Source organism: Pogona vitticeps, chromosome 1 (genome assembly GCF_051106095.1).
Source record: "Pogona vitticeps strain Pit_001003342236 chromosome 1, PviZW2.1, whole genome shotgun sequence".
Lineage (NCBI taxonomy): Eukaryota > Metazoa > Chordata > Lepidosauria > Squamata > Agamidae > Pogona > Pogona vitticeps.
The window spans coordinates 264,632,483-264,653,053 of NC_135783.1; the positions used below are offsets into that span (position 1 = coordinate 264,632,483).

General features: G+C 39.5%; 1 protein-coding gene and 1 long non-coding RNA gene across 5 annotated transcripts in view; one reads left to right on the plus strand and one right to left on the minus strand.

Moving 5' to 3' along the window:
- ZNF143 (zinc finger protein 143) overlaps nucleotides 1-20,571 on the plus strand; it is a 51,964-nt gene that overhangs the window by 29,936 nt on the left and 1,457 nt on the right. For all 4 annotated transcript variants that reach the window (XM_020789915.3, XM_020789917.3, XM_020789918.3 and 1 more), the window contains 7 exons: nucleotides 1,682-1,757; nucleotides 2,173-2,298; nucleotides 7,876-8,055; nucleotides 12,659-12,886; nucleotides 15,979-16,127; nucleotides 17,437-17,625; nucleotides 19,357-19,503. In XM_020789915.3, coding sequence (XP_020645574.1) covers nucleotides 1,682-1,757; nucleotides 2,173-2,298; nucleotides 7,876-8,055; nucleotides 12,659-12,886; nucleotides 15,979-16,127; nucleotides 17,437-17,625; nucleotides 19,357-19,503 — 1,095 coding nt within the window. The remainder of the gene's footprint in view (nucleotides 1-1,681; nucleotides 1,758-2,172; nucleotides 2,299-7,875; nucleotides 8,056-12,658; nucleotides 12,887-15,978; nucleotides 16,128-17,436; nucleotides 17,626-19,356; nucleotides 19,504-20,571) is intronic.
- LOC110077152 (uncharacterized) lies at nucleotides 9,327-14,811 on the minus strand. Its single transcript, XR_002300245.3, has 2 exons — nucleotides 14,670-14,811; nucleotides 9,327-9,482 (listed from the first exon to the last, which is right to left on the minus strand). It is a non-coding gene; the product is annotated as an uncharacterized LOC110077152 (long non-coding RNA).

The window sequence follows — 20,571 nt, forward strand, 5'->3', positions numbered from 1 at the left end:
CAAATACAGTGGTGCTGCAACTTACGAAATTAATCCGTATTGGAACGGTGGGCGTAACTTGAAAATTTTGTAAGTCGAAGCACCATTTCCCATAGGAATGCATTGAAAATCGAGTACAGTGGTGCCTTGCATAACGTTTTTAATTGGTTCCAAAAAAAAACCTTATGCGAAAAAAACTTTATGCGAAACACCATTTCCCATAGGAATGCATTGGAAACCGGTTAATCCGTTCCAATAGGCACGGATTGGCGTCCTTAAGCGAAAAAACCCATAGGAAACATCGTTAAACGATACAATGTTTCCTCCATTGGAATGTATTGAAGCCGACTCAATACATTTCAATGGCTTTGCGAAGTCAATTTTTGCAAATTTAAGTGTATCATAAAAGGGTCAAAATGGTTTTAAATGCTTGGATTAGCTTCTGCACCCTCTAAAACGGATGCAAAAGTTAATTTGGCTTTGATCTGACTTTTCGTTAATTTATGCTGAATTTTTCCCCCCCAACTTTTGACAGCTGTCAAAATCTGACAGCTCCATTGTTTCCTATGGGGGAGAAAAAAATTCACAAAAAATTAACGAAAAGTCAGATCAACGCCAAATTAAGTATGCACACATTTTAGAAGGTGCACTAACGATTCCAAGCATTTAAAACCGTTTTTCAACATGTTAAGACACTTTTGTAATTGAAAAAATGAACATCGTTAAGTGAAGCAGGGGACCTAAAACCAAAAACGTTAAGCGAAGCATGGTCCTAAAATCGCTATGTGAAACTCGCCCATAGGGAAAAACGTTATACGAAGCACAATCTGACTCTGAAAAAATAAACGTTAAGCAAAAAAAAACGTTAAACGAAGCAAACGTTATGCGAGGCACCACTGTAATCTGTTCCAGCCAAAGAAAAAAAAATCACAAAAAATAAAAATAAAACACTGTAAGCCCCTGGGGCTGCAAAAAAAAAAAATTCCAAAAATTTGATGCGGAGGCTTCCCGGACTTCCAAAGCACCGGCACTCCGCGTGGTGGTCGGGTTGGTTTTGGAAGGCCAGAAAGCCGCCCCAACCTCTGTGCTGGGTGCTGGCTTCCCAAGTTTGCAAAGCCCCCCCCCCACTGCCCTCTGCCTCCTGTCCCTGCTGCCCTCTGCCTCCTGTCCTCGCGGAGACAGGAGGCAGAGGGCAGCGGGTGCAGCTTTGGAAACCTGGGAAGCCAGCACTCGCTGTGGAGGTCGGGGCAGCTTTCGGCTTCCTGGGCCTCCAACACCTCCCTGTCCTCTGCCTCCTGTCCTACAGCGGGGCCGGAGGCAGAGAGTAGCAGGGACAGCTTTGGAAGCCGCAGGGTGCCACAAACGCCACACTGAGTGCCAGCTTCCCAGGCTTCCAAAGCACCGGCACCTGGCGCAGCGGTCGGGGCGGTGTTGGAAGCCCAGGAGGCTGAGCCTCCCGTTTCCTAACTGTTGGGGTGAAAAGCAGCCTCTTCACCACTAACGGTTTGAATTCCCCGCCTTTTTTCCCTGCCGTTTTTTGTTCGTAACTAGAAGCTCTGGCCGCAAGTTGAAGCAAAATTTTGCGGCTTTCTCGTAACTTGAAATTTTTGTAAGTAGGGATGCTTGTAAGTTGAGGACCTACTGTACTACATTATGTTAGAGAATGCATTTTACAGTGTTGGTATTTTGAATCCTTCAACAGGTGCATGAAAGGTCTCACACAGGAGATCGACCATATCAGTGTGAACATCCAGGATGCGGGAAAGCATTTGCAACAGGTAGGGGTGTGGCTTTCCTTACACTGTGCCTTTTTAATAAGAATTTGCTACTAACTTTCTTCTGACAATTTTTACAGTAATATAAGTAAGAGAACATTTTATTCAATAAGAACAAATATAAAAATCTCTGAGACTTTTTAGAAGATATTACATCATTTTGTGCTTGAGCAATGATTTATGAATATTACACAGTTGATATTTTTTAAAAAGTTATTATTAATAAAGAGGAAGAAATACTGTACTCCAACGATGCTAGCCTTCAAAGAAGAAGAAAATATGAAATTAGATTACGGAATCCATTAAATTTTAAGTGGAAGATTAAGAAGTAATTTAAACTGCAGTCAGTTTTACTCTGAACAACCTTAGGATTTCAGGTAGTTTGTAGATTAAAAGCATTCATAAAATCTTTTTCAAGGTTATGGACTAAAAAGTCATGTCCGAACTCACACTGGAGAGAAGCCATATAGTTGCTCAGAGGAGAACTGCACAAAATCTTTCAAGACTTCAGGAGACCTACAGAAACACATCAGAACACACACAGGTAACTGACATATTGGTGAAGCCATTAGCTGCATTTAGTAGAGAAAAGGGATTTTAATGGAATTTCTTTTATCACAGTTTGAAATATTCATGTAACTTTATGGTAAGTGTTTCTCCCTGAGTTTCTCCCTGTTCTAGCAACCCCATTTCAGTGTACATTTACAGTCCTGTATATATCTGGAAGCAAATCCAATTATTATCAACAGGGCTTATGTCTGTATAGACACATAGAGGATTGCATTGCAATCTGGTCTTGTTCTATATCAAATTTGGAGATAGTTTTAAAGTTTTAATTTTAAAAAAATTATTTGCTTTCCATTCACACATTAAGGGACCATTAGCAGGCAGTAAATTCCCAAAATAAAAACATGAATCTTGATTATTGTAAAAAGAGGATTGTTTCCCATACAGTGGGGTCTTGACTTGAGAACTTAATCCGTATTGGAAGGCGGTTCTCAAGTCAAAAAGTCTGTAAGTCAAGTCTCCATTGACCTACAGTGCATTGGAAACTGATTAATCCCGTAACAGGCCATTTTTGTTCCATTTTGTTTTTTTTCTGGTCTGTAAGTCAAATCTCAGTCTGCAAGTCAAACCTAAATTTTACGGCCAGAGAAGTCTGTAACTCAAAAAGTCTGTAAGTCAAGCCGTCTGTAAGTCAAGGGTCCACTGTACAGTATTTTCTTTCTTTAGAGCCAATCTGGCCTGTGGTTGTTGAAATTTATGTTAGTTAAGATGGCACTTTCTGACAGGAGGAAATTCGTTTGAATAACCATGCTCAGTAAAGCTTTTGTTTCTTTTTCCCTTATTAGAAATAATAATGGATTCTTAAGTCTATTCCTGTGTCCTTATTTATCTTGTCTTTCCAGACTCCCTCATAAATTTTAGATCTGAAGAAGCTGTATGGTTTCAATAGTTTTTAGCACTTCCTCTGAAAAGCAGATCAAAATTTTTACCACCATCTTGAAAATGTTTGGGGAAAAGAACCACAAATTGACAGTTAGACAGCTTTCCTGTTCTTTTTGTCTAATTTGCTTCCCCTTCCCGTAATAGTCGCATCCACTGAATGGAACTGAAACTATGATTCTAGGTAATGGTGTTACATACAGCACTGATGTTACCTGTCTGTCATGGGTTGGAGGGAAAGTTCCATCCTATGGGGAGTGGAAGGCGGGACATCAGGAGGAGGGGCTGTACTGTATATATATGTGGGGTTTGTGTGGAGAAGTTAGAAAGAGCTGAGGAGGAGAAGCTGGTGTGGGAGGCTGTGTGTCAGACAGGGTACTACTGTGTGTCAGTCAGTACCAACCTGATAGGTTCAGGTGTCTGTATGGGTAGCCAGAACTGATAGGTTCAGGGTCTGTGCTTTATTTAAAGGTGTTCTGTGTGAACCAAACTGGTGTATGTATGATTGAGACTAAGCCACGTTACTGTATCTTATTCACCTGATCATTTTATTTTCCCTATGTGTTATTTAAATAAACCTTATTCCTTTGTTTGTTAAAAATCCATTCCTGGTCTGTGTGACTCCTTACAGGGAATGGTTGGTGGCAGCTTAGTGAAACTGTGGCATATCCCAGTAGGTCTGGGGTTGTCACAATGGTTAGAAGTGTTAAAATCCTAGAACTGCAGAGCTGGATGGAACCTTATGGATTATTAAGTCCAGCCCCTGTCAAGGAGACACAGTGGGGAATCAAACTCCCAATCTTTGGCTCCACAGCCAGATAATCTAAAGTACACCAATGAATATAAATTCAATGGTTGTTGTGGGTTTTTCGGGCTTCTTGGCCGTGTTCTGAAAGTGGTTCTTCCTAACGTTTCGCCAGTCTCTGTGGCCGGCATCTTCAGAGGACAGCAAACTGTGCTGTCCTCTGAAGATGCCGGCCACAGAGACTGGCGAAACGTTAGGAAGAACCACTTTCAGAACACAGCCAAGAAGCCCGAAAAACCCATAACAACCATTAGATCCCGGCCGTGAAAGCCTTCGCGAATACAATATAAATTCACTCCCTCTCTCAAAAGGATGACAGAACACAGCAGGCTGACAGTGTCATCCTGCACATAAGGGGAGAAACATCCCCAAATCATGGTAAGAGTTTACCCCCAAAGACAGGTACCATCCTGGTCGGGTGGGCCAGATAGGTGGGGTATAAATTAATTAAATAATAATAATAATCCTAGACCTGGCTTGCTTTATGTGCCATTGTGTCCCTTCCAACTTATTGTGACTAATAGGATTTTTGGAGCTTACATGAGATGTTCAAGGAGTGGTTCGTACTCGCTAAAAAACCCTCTTGGTAACAGTACCGTATTTGCCGGCATATAAGGCGACTGGGCATATAAGACGACCCCCCAATATTTCCACTCAAAATGTAGAGTTTGTTATATACTTGATGTATAAGACTACCCCTCTTCCGCATGCGTGATTCTGCTTTGGCTGCATCATGGGGAGAGTTCGTTTTGCCGCTTTTCGTTCCTTTCACTGGGAGAGAGCCAGGGTTTGCTGGAAGAAGGAACAGCAGAGAGGCGGCAGCCATTTTGAGAGGCAGCAGCCATGTGGTCATCTCAAAATGGCTGCCGCCTCTCTGCTGGTTCCCGACAGCTGTTCGGTGCTAGAGTCAGGCTGTTCCCAGGCTACCAAGGAGGGGCGGGCTAGGTCTACTCAGTCTTACTTCCAGGTAAGTGACTTCGCTGGGAGAGAGGGAGGGCTTGCTGGAAGTGCACCCGGTGTATAAGACAACCCCCCCCACACACACTTGGAGGCATGTTTTTCAGGGCCAAAAAGTCATATTGTACGCCGGCAAATACGGTATTTGTCTAAACTTCTTCAAATTTGGCATAAAACAAGTGCATATTATGAACTATTACTCTGCCAAATAAGGTGTCAATCCAAGAACTAGTTTAAAAGTTAAAACCTGTTTGGACCACCCCTCCTATTAGTAAGGGCATACGATTGTGCTGACAGGTAATGGATGCATCTGTGCATCTTTAAATTCAAATATGACATACCTCTTGTTACATTAATTCATTAGTTTTTTAGATGTGTTCCTTTCATACTTTTATGTAAATGTAAAAGTTAATATGTGAAGGGGCTCTTATTCTTGGATCTCTAAATTTACCATTTTGATGAACCAAATACAAGTATCAGTCATATTTGTGCCTCAAGTTGTCTTTCATAATGCTGCCAGCTTCATATTTCCATTTTCAGGTCTTCATCTTCCTACTGTTCCTAAAGATTTTGAGCTAACTCATTATGGCAGCATAACCTGTGTCTAAAGTTGGGGTAGGGACAGTTTAAAACGCAGAATTAGAAGTTTGTGCCTGCTGCTTTTTCCTCTCGAAGATCCTCTCCTCAAATCTTTTTCTTCCAGCAGGGTTTGCTTCCAGTTTTAAAGCCCCACTGAAAGCAAATGAGGGGGAGGAGGGTTCTAAGCAAAAAGCATGAATAGTAAGAATTCAGCATCAGACTCCCACCAATTAAATGCTTTTTTGCTTTACGTCCCACTATTCCACAAACATCTACCTCGTATTGAGTAGGCAAGGTGCATCCCTCCATACAATGGCTGTCTGCAATTTCTAGCATTCCTTATTACTACCTGTGCTGACTCAGTTCAGCGACATCTGGAGGATTGTACTTTCCTGCTTTATATGAATTTAATGGAGTTCTTTAGTTGGAAACTACAGTGGATTATCTTTGGAGAAAAAGAAGGCTTTTGGTAATGAGAAGGATGAATGTGCTTTTTTTTAGATCTATTTTTTTCTAGGAAATATCTCTTCTAGCTTGTAATATAATCATATCCCAGCCACTTGCTCTCTTTAAAAAACTGATATGTATCAAGGACAGGATTTACAAACAGGTTATGTGACATTCCTGTGAAGTTCCATTTGTTAAGTTTTCACTAAAGACTGGCTTTAAGGAAGAGTTGTTACTAAATGGATTAAAGTGTAGTTCGTTTATTTTCTGCCTGCATTATGATACCTATTGTTCGGTAAGGATTAGGGAAACTATGACAACATAACACTATAGTATGTACACTGAAAAACTGATATATCTTTTTGGCAGAAAATTGGCAGACTTATTACAGACTTCTACTACCAAGAAGCTAATAGTTCCCTCTCAGAGATATCATTTTGGGACTATTTGGAATGTGTTATATAGTAACAGAGGGGTGTTTTAAAACATATTAATAATTCATTGAATTATAAAAATTGTGCTTTCACCCATCCTTCATAGGCTTCTCTGTGGCATGACAGTATACAGAGACTCGACAGTTCTTAGCCAAAAGCACATGAGAAAATACAGCACAGCAGCATGAGGGTAGGCCAGCAATATAATACTAATAGTAGGGTTTTAACCATGTATAAGATAGTTATGTGTAAGTAAAAAAAAGCAAACATGTTTTTAGATGCATGAGAGTGTGTGATTCTAGAAATTTGCTCTTGTATACTAGCAAGAGGGAATATCTGGCCGTCCAGATATTGTTGGATTACAACTTCCATCTTCCCTCACACTGCCTACATTTGCTAAAGCTGATGGGAATTGTAATCCAACAAGTTAAAGGACAGTTTCCAACCCCAATATGTAGCACTGTACTACATATGAATAATTAATCTTTGCTTAACTATTGCCATGTCCACAATCTAGAGAACTATGCAGAAGTGCCTTTTCTTTCTCAAGCAGCACCTGTTCATGCTCTGTGACAAACCAGTCCAAACCTTTGAAGACACTTAAAGCTTTGAGTGAAGAGATCTGGGGGGGGGGGGGGAGGAGAGTTAAATATTGTGTATGTCTTGGATTGTGCTTAATAATTAAAGAATTTGCTCCTTGATTTCAGAAACAGCAGAAATATATTTGTTTAAAAGGATTTGTGCATTTTCTATGTAATATTTGCCGCAAGATCTGCTCTCCAGTTTTAAAAATGTTTTGTTAGGTATCAAAATGAACTTTTGATTACCTTTTGTGAATTATTTATCTTCCATAAACAATTAAATAATCAAGTTAGCTGGATAGTTCATAAGTAGACCTCTGACCCTTTCTGTGTATATATTGGGCATTTTTACTATAAATTAGGGGAGGAAGCACATGCACACATCAAAGTTTTTTTTATCAACTGTTTATTTTCTGAATCTGCTTCCCGGTTATTTAAAAAATGGGTGTTGTGTGTTTTTATGAGCATCTTTTGTTGTTTGACAGAAATGAAGAGAATTGCTAAAAAATAAATGGAGAACAACATTCATATAGTCAGTTCATTTGCACATTAGTTTGTGGATTGTAGCCAGTATGTTCACATCTGAATATGCACAGAGTGAAACTGTTTATTAAGAAGTAATTTCAGCTGACTTCAAAGAGATTTACTTCCTGGTGTTTTAAGATTACACCTATAATCAGTTTTGTGGACACAGTTACAAGCCAGGTATTAGGAACAGAGATTAATTGAATCCCTCCAAAAACTGATTAATGTATGAAGAGGTCTATTTAGTAAAATACAAAGTACCAAAAGTTTAGCATAATACAATTCTGTTACATAAGATGCTTTATCAAAATGCCTATTCTTTTGCCTATCTTTATTTTTGGTCTTAGGTGAAAGACCCTTCAAGTGCCCCTTTGAAGGATGTGGTAGATCCTTTACAACATCTAACATCAGAAAGGTTCACATCAGGACACATACGGGGGAAAGGCCCTATTATTGTACAGAGCCAGGATGTGGAAGAGCATTTGCCAGTGCAACTAATTACAAGAATCATGTGAGAATACATACAGGTACTGAAATTACATATTGTAGTATTTTGAGTGTACTAATCCGTCTTAAGCCATTTGCTCAATTGCACTTCAGAAGTAATGCATTGAAGACTTTGTATGAAAATGCAAAACAAAACACTTCACTCAAGTCTCAACAAATATTAATTCAAGATGTATTCTGATTATGATTGGAGGCAATGGAAAAAAACTTCAGATATTACAATTGCAATTTCTATATTAAAGGCAGAGGGCTAGCTCAAAGATGGCTGGATTAATGGTAAATCTTAAATACTGAACAATCACAAACTTCTGAGGTTCACAGACTGGTCTGGGTGAAAATTATGAAGCAGTTGAGAATATATGCACTTGATCCAGCACTTGATTGTTTCATGGTGACAGGCTGATTCAAATATAGTTGTATTGTTTAGTACGTCAACAAGGCCCTGGTCTAGAATGTGTCATTTTTGTATTACTGTCTGAGATTTGATAATTACAATTTTTGTTGATACTAATAGAACCTTACTGGTTTAATGTTACTTTACAGCAATCTTCTGATTTGCTCAATTTTTGGGGAGTAGAATAAATAAGGCACACCCAGAGCCAAACTGCACATTATATGAAGCACTAAGGATTTTTCGACTACAGATTCTCTGTTCTGGGAGTTTTGTCTGACAGATTATCTTACAAATACCCAAATGTGGCTTACCTGGAAGAAAGGCCTCAACTGGAAGGATTTGAGACAAAGCTAGGCCTAGCTCCATCCAAACTTTCTGTCGAAAAAGAAGGTTCTCAGAGAGCACTGGGGCAGGAACAAGAAGCTTGGGTGGAGCTAGGCCTAGTTCAGCCTCAGGGCCTTCCAGAAGAGCTTTCTCCCAAGAAAACTACTTTTAATTGTCCGTAATATGTATGTTAGGTAGAACTCCCAGAATGGAGAATTGTAGAATTTGTAGTTTGAAAAATACAAAAGTCCAATTCCTGTGAAGCACACATTTTAAAAGCATACTTAGCAGCAGCCACTTTATTTTTAAGAAGGTGCAAACAGATATGATCAGGGATCTTGGTGCCTGGAAAGTTGAGATGGGCTTTAAGCCTTTTCTGCATCCGCTAGCTTTCCCTGCAGAAGTTCTCTTATTACTGATATTTACTACAGATTAACACCCTCTCACAACATGGCATAGTTGCAGTCCACCTATTCCTTACAGCTGCTTTTTCTTCTTTGTGGCCTCTGCGGACTTGCACACACAGCTTTTCCTGCACATGTGGTATGTTCTGGAATTTTCTTATGGTTGAGTCCCATCCATGTTCACTGTACATATTCCTTCATCTCCCTCTTAATTCCCTCAATGCCTTTTTGCCTGTCAAACAGGCAGCATACATCCAGGAGCTGCTTGTTCCTGTCTCATGTCATGTTTGTAGATTTTCCATCTTTATTTATCAGTTTGCTTACACTTGAGAGAGAGAGAGAAGTTAGTTCATTCATCTTACCCTAACTAGCCCAACAGCTTTGCGACCTCCCACCTTCATTTATTTATTTGTTTGTTTGTTTGTTTGTTTGTTTATTGATTGATTGATTTGATTTGATTTGATTTGATTTGATTTGATTTATATCCCGCCCATCTGGTATAATTATACCACTCATGAGCCCATGGCACCTTCCCCTTTGTTCAAATGTATTTTAGGTCCCATTGTCAGATGGGTGCACAAAGTGTCTTCTTTGCTTCAGTGAAAGTCACAACACCCAGGTTTGCAAGCACTGTCTTGCATTTACACCTCAAGGCTGAAAGAAATGTGACACTCAGTTATTGTGGGATAGGGCAGTTTTTCTCCTCCAAAAGTCTATGTGACCCAGCAGGTGCTCAAATCAAACACTCTGTGTGAGATAATCAACACTTATCTGCTTACATTCTTTTCCTTCTTACAGTTGGGACTGTTGATCTCCTATTGTGACCAAACATTCCTACTCTTCATGTTACCTAGAAGGTCTGTGGTACCACTCATGGTCCTTCAGCCAGGACTGGGCCACAACACATTAGGCAAACAGTCACTTTCGCTAGACATTGGGCAGATCCTTCAGATTTGGATGATTTTGAATTCAACTTATCCCACCCTTGAAATCATTCCTGACTAACCCACTCCCTGGACTAACCCACTCCCTGGAGGACATAAGGGTCTTTTCAGATCAGTTGATATGCATGGCATCAGCCTTGGAAGTTCGAGGTACAGATCCAAAGTGTGCAAATTCAAGCTGCAGTCTCAGTGCTCCTGTTCTTATTCCATGTCATCAAGCAGTTTTTACAAATGTAGTGGTACCTCCCATAGCGACGTTAATCGGTGCAGCAAAAATCGCTGCAAAGTGCTTTCGTCGCTGTGCGATTTAAAAAAGCCCATAGGAATGCATTGAAACCCCTTCAGTGCGTTCCTATGGGCTTAAAACTGACCTTTAAGCGAAGATCCTCCATAGGGCGGCCATTTTCGCTGCCCAGTAAGCCAGGAATCCATCCCTAAACACAGTGGGCGGCCATTTTTTTTACCCGGTGGCCATTTTGGAACCGCCGATCAGCTGGGGGGAAATCATCACTTTGCGATAATCAGTAAGCGAAACAGGGTACCGATCATCGCAAAGCGATTTTTCCCCATTTAAAACATCACAACGCGATCTCAAAAGTGATCGCAAAAAGTTCGTCGTTATGCGATTTCGGCGTTAAATGGGGCGCCCGTTAAGCGAGGCACCACTGTACTATCTTCCATACTACCAACCTCTTAGAAAATTGACTGCCTCAACCATGTCCAGAAGGACTCAGAGTTCAAACATGCTGTTCCAGACTCTTATCATAGTACATGCAGCAAAAGGCAAGGCCAAACATTAGTCAGCCTACACTGACCATAAAGGAAAAGGCTCAGTGCAGTGGGGGGAGGCATCTACCTTTTGGCTGCCCTGTCCCTGAGGATTGCAGGCTATGCCAGCTGCATGAGCACTCAGTTCTTATGGAGAAGTTTCCCCAATGTTCAACAACTCATGGGCAGAGCAGTGTAAGATATCCTTCCTGTTCCAGTCAGAGGCTTACCTCTTCACAGCTCAGCAAATCAAAACGGCATACCATGCAGCCAGTTCAGCTGCACAGTGAGATACATCCCTTTCGCAGAATTGATGTCACTATGGTGACATGCTTAGCTCAGGTTGTCTGGTCTTGATTCTGAGGCATGCTCCAGCTTATAAGACTTCTCCTTTTATTAGAAGGGCCTATTCAGTGACAGGACAGATAGCAAACTCGAGCACAACAACAAGCTGCGTGCCAGAGGAAACTACAAAGTAGTTTCCAACCTTGAGTAACCCAGGTGTTCTTAGACTGCAATTCCCAGAAACCCCAGGCAGTACAGCTGGTGTTGAAGACCTCTGTGAATTGCAGTCCAACAAAACCTGGGTTTCCCAGGTTGGGAACCACTGTCATAGAATAATGGAGTTGGAAGGGGGCTTATAAGGCCATAGAGTTTAAACCCCTGCTCAGTGCGGGAATCCAAATCAAAGTATGTCTGACAGGTGTCTGTCTTAACTTTCTCTTGAATGCTTCTGGTGTTGGAGTGCATCTTGGCATCCTCCCTGACTCATTCTCTTCCCAGCCACAGCTGAGGCATAAGCAGTGTCCTACTTATCAATACTCTGACCCCTCCATCCAGATTAGGGTGTCCGACATCCTTACAGGTCCCATCAGTCTCACCACCCTTATACTCCAAGGTGTTACAACACTTCCACCATGAAGAACCACTTCCAGTATCAACACTCTGCAGAGGTGCAGGGCAAACAGAAGATCTTAGAAAGGGAGGGGTCAAGGATGAAGTAGTCTAGGAGCAGAATAGTCTAGGGAAGGGGATGATTTTAGTTCTCTTAAAAAAAGAGATTGTGAGAGGTCTTCAGTTGGAAGGAAACTTTAAAAAGGAGAGGTGTGGTCTGTAGTGTGCTGAAGTTCACCTGTTGACATGGACTCTGGTAGATTGGAATGAGTACCTTTTAGTAAATAGAATACTGAATCATAAATAAACGGAGCAAGATATGTTTTGTTTTTAAGATTATCAGAAGCATAAGCATGTTTCAAAATAAGTCTGCTTCAGGAAACATAGAGACTACCTCCTCCTGGTTCTGTGTGCTGCAGCATAACTGGCTTGATGTCATTTCACATGGCCAGGATCCTCATTGATATTTGCACACATGGAATTCCAGCTACAGCAACTGCTGTGGTGATCTGAAGAGGTGCCATTGCTCACAGCCTTGGGAGGGGAGATTGTATAGTTGGAGTTCTGCATGCATAAATATTACATAGCATGCTGGTTCATATGTCAATATTACAAAAACTACAAGACTAATAATGCAGAGTAATAGTATAGACAGGTGGTTTGTACATATTGTATGCAGCTTTGGATAGAAGTGACAAGAATACCCACCAAATGTTATTTGGTAAAATTTAGTAAACAGAGTTACTGTGGTGCAAGCTTCATGATTAAGTGAGGGAGTCTCTGCATAAGAATAATTTTGAAATGTCAGAACAATTTTGTTTCAGTGGCAGAATAGTTGCCAGTCTTTCCATCTCAGCATGTTCAGTGTTCTTTCTGCTTGTGTCATTCTGTCTAGGAGAGAAGCCTTATGTATGTACAGTCCCAGGATGTGATAAACGGTTTACAGAATATTCCAGTTTATATAAACACCATGTTGTACATACACATTCCAAACCGTATAACTGTAATCACTGTGGGAAAACATACAAACAAATTTCTACACTTGCAATGCACAAGCGGACAGCGCACAATGACACTGAACCAATAGAAGAAGAGCAAGAAACATTTTTTGAACCACCTCCAGGTTTGTAATTGATTGTCACTGTTCATGTTCGTCTCATAATAGTAATCTCACATGTGAGACCTTGCAAATAACAAATAGGGAACTAAAGCACTGGAACTAAGATTGTAAAACCTTTCTTTGTGCCTACCATTTAAGCTAAGTAAATGCTTTAGAAAGAGCACGTTCTTCCATTGTATGGGGTAATCTGTTATAAAGGTTTGGTTGGAAAAATATTCCTTGAAGCAGGGATTGGATTGTTGTTGTTGTTGTTGCTGCTGCTGCTGCTGCTGTTGTTATTGTTATTTATTTATTTATTTAATCTTGTCAATCCAGTTACCTGACTTGTGCAGCCTTTTAGCTATAGGTTACAGATTGAGCATATTCAAATCTCTCTAGCAAGGCCCATTCAAAGTGCCTGGAATCCCAATGAATTAAAAATAATGTTGTTTTAGTACTCTGCATTTGACGTGGGAACCAGTGAGTGAATAAAAATATCTTATTTTTACTACAGGTTAATTTTTAAAAAATCTAACGCTTCGCCATTTAAAATATTTTAATTAGTTCTGGCAGTTAAAATGCTTTAATTGGCTCTGGCAAGTCTCTGGCAAGTCTCTGGCAATCGCGTAGAATTGCAGGAGTGAGCCCAGTTATTCTTTCAAACATACATATGGAGGCAAGTGTCTTCTGTACAAGCTTGATATTGGGGATGACGCTACCTCTGAACATAGAAATGCTATTTAGCATCATGGCCAATAGCTGTTAGAAAATTAAAACTGTTTTTCTTTCCTGTTGAATTGGCCCTGCAGAATTTAACTGATATGTATCTGTCAAAATGGAAAATTATGCTCCACAACAACTTTTGTAATCTTGGTTTTACATCTTGTAGCTTAACAGCACTAGGGCACTGAAAGCCCAAAATGATAATCCAACAAAGAATTGGATATGTAGAGTTATAAAAACAGTACAGCTTCAAGATACTTGGAATATAGAGATTGTGGGAGAGCACTTTTGGCTTAAAAATCTTTGTCTGGCCTACACATCCTTGTACACCAAGGCAAGATTTAATGTGCCCCCTTCTGCTCCATTAGATGGAGAATTTAGAAGAACTAGTTTAAATGCCTCAGACCTAAAGCTCATATTAAAATATAGCAGTTAGTCTTTAAGGTGCCACAACATTGTTGTCTTTATTTTTTCATTTTCTTTTGTTTTTGCCTGACATGTTAGAGGAACAATATGTCAAGAATAAGTATGTCCCTGTGAGAATGGAGATACAGAAACAGTGTGGCATGTCTTGTTGCACTGCCCACTCTTCCCAGGATCTGCACCAGTCAAACATAATTCTTGTTTTTCCGTGCCTACCAGGGAGAAGCAACAACTAGCTTATTTATTATCTGGTCATAATATGAACATGACTAGAAGATTGGCGAGTCTTTGGACAACTGCTATTAAGTTTCATAAATTGGAAGTAGTGGCCATTAATTAATGAGCTAAGTTATTACAGGATTGGTTTCCTTGGACATACTGTATATATACATTTTATATTTTAATGTTTGTTTGTAGACTCAGTTTTTATATGTACTGTATTAAAAAACTGTTCTTCATGGTACCTGTGATTCACACCAATGGGTTGTTCTGTGCCTGCACAAACACCCTTTGAAGATTGATACCCCCACGCTAACACACAGTGCATGCTCAGCCTCCCAACAGCTACCATTCAATTCCTTTTCACCTATCATTGAATCAGCATCCCACTGGTTGTCCAGAGCCTCCTTTTCACCATACTTAATGTAAATGTTGTTCTTACCTTGTTTAAAATTGTTGTCAGCCGCCTCCTTTTCTTTATGGAAAAACAAAGATGTTTTTCTCCTTGGTTGCATTAAAAAAATCTTCAACTGTTCCTCCATTTTTCATGTCCTATTATGGCCTCTTCAGCCCCATTTAAAAACTGTGTATCCTGTAAGAATAAGATCCCACTTACAGATGGATATTCCAAGTTATACTGCTTAGGAGAATCCCATCAAACAGAATCTTGCCCAATTTGTAAAAAGTGTACTACAATTGCTATTAAGAATAGGCAACCCAGACTTAAGCTATTTCTCTGGGAGAATTTGTTGCAAGCTGTAGACATTATTTTAGAGGAAACCCCTCCCCATTGCTCTTCTCCATTTGCAAAGCCCCTGCAAAATCTATTATCATGGACTCAACTCAAGTTGTCCTGATCCCAATCAACATATTCAGCGGGATTCAGCTCTCCAACCTTTGACTCCACAGCAACTCTTCACAACTTGAGGCAAGGAATCAGCCCCAGTTGGATGGACTGTGTCCAGGGGGGTTAGTGACATAAATTCAACTCCCTGAGAATTTGAGGGGTAGTTGGGGCTGACTCTGTGTCTTTAATAAAAGCTGTTGTGAGTGACAAAACCAGACTGGAGACCGTGGAATTTTTGCCTGGGGACTCAACTACTGGGCCCCCAGGAAGAGGGAGTCTAGCGGGACTCACAGATACACACTTAATCCCATCTAAAGTAAACTGCCCAGTTCTAATCAGTATTTACAAAGGAAAGGTTAAATTTAAGGTTTACATTTGGTTAAACATTTAATTAAATACTATACTGTTTCATTACTTGTTACACAATGCAGGCTTTCTCTTTTTCCTTGGAAGAAAAGTGGATTAGTTAATGAATAATTGTTTGAATAAGATATCAAATATTTGTGCTCTAATGCTGATAGATAAAGATTAGTGTTTAACAAAACTAAATCATAGTTCTAATTCATTTTAGTTTATAATGTAAGCATAGGATAAAACCAATGTATGTGTTTTATTTTACATGCGCAAAAAACTGCCTGCATTCACGAGTCTTCATCTCTTATTTAAGCCAGTAGTTCCCAAACTGTGCTGCAATGCCCCAGGGCCTCACCAAACTTAGCCAGGGGTGGGGATACTGTGGATACTCTTCAGGCCATGCTTCCCCCTCCTCCTCTCCTCACCCAAAGTATTGTTTTGGGGGAGTCACAGCCTGTGTCCAGTAAGTCAAGGGAACTGTGAGTTGAAAATTTGGAACCACTGCTGTAAGTTACAAATACACTAAACCAATCTTCCTTTAATTACATAGGTCAAGGTGAAGATGTTCTTAAAGGATCTCAGATAACTTATGTAACAGGTGTAGAAGGAGAAGATGTTGTTTCTGCGCAAGTTGCTACAGTGACTCAAACCGGGCTAAGCCAGCAAGTCACACTCATTTCTCAAGATGGAACACAGCATGTAAGTATTCGCCATATTAAATCCATTCCTGCAAAATGTCATTCAAAATTGGAATATTACGTTTCCTCTTGGTTACCTGTTTGATTGTATCCATAAATATTATAATTTCCAAATGAAATTAATTAATTAAAATTAATTAAAAATTAATTAATATATCCAGTAAAATGAATTAGTATTTCTAATATGTGCTCAGGTTTAAAGTGTCAGACATACAACTTCTGGCCCAGAAGTATGTGAGGCAGTTGATGGTGATGTTCTACAGAACCTGTAATGTTAGGTTTGAAAATTGTGAAATCTTAGAAGTTAACTAATTATCTCATTGCTAGCAACACAGCAAACTAAAATTATTCAACTCATTAAATTAGTATTGTCAGTGTAAAAATTAAAAATTAGCCTTTGCATTCCCTCTGCAGGAGGCACATATGAATTCACACTCCATTTCCCCAAAGGAAAAGACACTTCTACCTCCCTTTGAAAAGTAGATTCACACTAGTGAATCCAATCTTGTTCCTCTAAATGTAATTGCATGACATCCAAAGGGCTTAATTAAGATAGCTTAGAGTTTCTGATGTTTATCAAGGCTTGGGGAATCTTAGTCCAAGACCATCAAAACCCCATAGATTAGGATCCACAAACTACTTCCAGTTACACTTCTGCAGAATGGTATAAGAATATTTGGTTGCAAATATCACTTTGGCTAAAGGTTTGCTTGGCCTCTTCCTATTTCCATTCCCAAACTGCTGATTAGGTCATTTTGGCCAATTCCTTTTGCATTCCAAAACAATTCTACAGGACTTGTCCAAAGCTGGGGAAAAAAAAAACTGAATTCAGTCTGCCACGGGTAATGTTTGAAAAGTAATGTTTATATGGAACAGAACCATAAACTTTGCAGTTAAAGGCTGGGATGATTTGCATGGTTCCTCCCTCCTATAAGCACACAGAGTGGGAACCACTGGCTTACAGTAAAAGAGATGAAGACTCTGTAGGTAGGGGATCAACCTTAGTTTAATAAAGTTATTGTTAAAGTTTCAGTTCTGTGTTATTTATGATTGGTCTTTTAGATCAGATGGGCGGGGTATAAATCAAATAAATAAATAAATAAATAAAAATAAATTTCATGTGGACTGAGATTTTGAAAAATAGTAATCTGTATTTTAATTTAATAGAAAATAAAATAGAACTTATATTTTAATTGTTACTTTCTGGTTTTTATTTTTGTTACATTGAGAGAATCATCTGTTACTGACTGAACAAAGTCTACAAGTTAAATATTATGCTGTTAGTTTAATTAAGTAATGTTATATTTCAGGTTAACATATCTCAGGCTGACATGCAGGCTCTTGGAAATACTATCACTATGGTAACACAGGATGGCACCACCATTACAGTCCCTGCCCATGACGCCACCATTACAGTCCCTGCTCATGATGCAGTTATTTCTTCTGCAGGAACACATTCTGTTGCAATGGTCACAGCAGAAGGCACTGAAGGACAGCAGGTAAATGGCTTCTAAAAATTCAAGGGAACATGTATGTCTGTATATAGGAAAAGGGCAGAACATGGTACAAGTTCTGCAATCAATTTATTTTGTAACAACAGAACTTGCTAATTATTAATCGGAGTATTTTTATGACTTATTAATTATAATATTTTTGTCTGATATGATAGTATTTTTATACTTGAAACAAAAGATCAATATGGTCACTAGACTATATGTGATTAGATTCTAATTTTAAGATAGGCAGTTCCTCATTCTTTATGAAAATCATCACAGGAGATGGGACAGCATTATATAATGGTTTAATATCTTTAAATGGAGTGGTATGAACAATTTCAGTGAGTCCAACGGGACTGGCAACCAACAGTGTTTCAAGCCACATCTTGTGTAATCCCGGCATTTCAAAAGTGTCCTTTAACAAGGGGCCATTCCAAACTTCTTGTGATCAGTAGGTTTCCACATGGGATGGCTCCTCACTGCACAGATAGTCGCACAATGTGGGTTTCAAGCCCAATCGCCTTTGAGTCGTGTTATGCCAGCTGGTATCAGGTCCAGATGCACCACCTTTCTCCAGGGACCTTTCCCTCTCTGGTAAACGTAGATGGTCCATTCTAGCAGTTCTACGTCCGCTAGTTGTGCTTCAATTCCACCACCTTCTTGGCCCTTCAGAACCTTCCTCTAGCAGTTGGCCTTTTTCTCCCCTTTATGAGGGACAGAGAATACATAGGGCCCTTCAGCACTTTGTGAAATCATCTTATCTTCTTCTCTATCTTCCACCTCTGGTCTTTCCCACTCTTCTGATCCCCAACTTCTTTTCTCCCTTCTTATCCCCTCTAGTCTGTCTCCCCCTTTTTCCTCCTCTGTCATCAAAAAGCCCTGCTCTATTGGTTGATTTCTTCCCAATATAGATTTCCTGCCTTCTTCTTTTCCCAAATTCTCACCTTCTTCTCCTAATGCTATAGCTTGAACGATTGAAGGCAACAGGGTAAAGACAGTGCTGAATTATTCCACCTTGGACAAGTGAGTGGATGGCTCACTTCTGGGTTCAGGCACTTACGCTGGTTCACATGGACCATATCCAATGCTGGACTCCCCTTGGAACAGCAGAAATGGAGGAAAGGCTTCTCCCTTTTGAAACCTCTCATGTGCCCCCCAAACTGTCTGATAAATCCTCCAGAGTCATTTTTAAGGTGGCACAGAGAGTTACAGCAGGAAAGGAAGGGAAATAAATGTCTCTTGTGCTTGCACTGCAGTGCTAGCACAACATACAACAGCAAATTATATAGAAATTCAGGTTATGAAGTTATACTATAATATCCACCAAATACAGAAAACAAAAAATACTAAAAGAAAGCTGTTATTTGCTGCTAGATTGTTGTAATCAGCTGACATGCAAGGATTTCTCAAAAGGAAGAGTCAGCAGGATACCTCTTTTCAAGCACCTACTCTGCTTAATAGCTAATTAACAGAATTCATTCAAAAGCTTCTCAGACTTGTGGTATACTAGACTGGAGTAAGAAAAGAAATGATATTCTTTTTACAAACAGCTGTGCTGTCTGTGCATTAGTGGATATGGGGATTTTACTGCTACATACAGCTTTTATGTTCTGTATCCCTGGCCTTCATAAACAGTACCAATATATGGTTGGAGAGCAGAATATTTGAAGAAGTAAAAACAGTGGTTAGTTCAGTATTTAGAAAGCTTGTGGATATTTTTTTTTTGTTATGAAGGTTGCCATTGTGGCTCAGGATCTAGCAGCATTCCATAGTGCTTCACCAGAAATTGGACATCAGCAACATGGACATCATCTAGTGACTGCAGAATCTAGGCCTGTTACATTGCTGGCAACATCCAATGGAACACAGATTGCAGTGCAGGTAATGGATATAGTCATTGGGAAATTTTGATTTTCAAATTATCCATCAGCTTTTTAACTTTTTAAAAATAATTTAAGACTTTGCTTCTGCCCTCCATTATATTTGACTTCCAGTAAAGGGATTTGTGTGGGGTTATTTCTTTCTTTTAAGATCTTATGATCTGTGGTGTCGTACTTGCAGAGAAGTCTTTATGAACTGGTCTAGTGCAGTTAGTTTTAGTTGTAAACTGGCAAAAACTAAGTGTCATTGAAGTTACTACACAGTAAAGCTAATCTTTTTTTAGAATAGCTGAATCCTGCCATTTTGTACTGTCATTATTTTAAAATATTTTATTGTTCTAACATAAAACATCTAAATTAAAAACAGATTTCTGCTTACACCAAAATATCTGTATTACCTTTTTAAATATCCAAAGAAGCAGATGTTTGTCTCAGCTTATCGGCAGAAGAAGGGAAAACTATTGCAGCACTTTAAACACTAACTATTTTATTTAATTGTGAGCTTTTGTGGATCAAAAATGGCTCCTTTGGACAAAAATGAATCAAATCCACTCCCTCAGAGTGGAAGTGAATGAAGACTCACACCGAAAAAGAATTCTTAGTCTTAAAATACTATAGCAATTTTCTTTCTCTTTCTTTCGATCTCTTTAAAATCTGCAAAGCTCCACTTTGATTGGTGGGGGAGACAGTCTCTCCTCCTGATTGATCCAGCTATCTTCTGTGAATAGATACGGAGAGTGATGATATTTCAAATGCCATCCTTTTAGGCAGCCTACCATGCCACCTCCTACACATTAATCTTTTATCAGAGGAGGGACACAAAAATAAAAAATCATTGGACACAAAGATTAACAGAAAGTTAAGGGACATTGGTAATTTAAATGCTTTTTTTTAAAAGTGGCACTGAATTACAGTGGTGCCTCGCATAGCGAGGTTAATCCGTTCCGGATTAACCTTCGCTATGCGAAAACATCGCTAAACGGGAATAAAAAAGCCATAGAAACAAAGTTCAATGTGTTCCTATGGCTTGAAAACTCACCGTTAAGCGATGTTTTTCCATAGCGCCGCC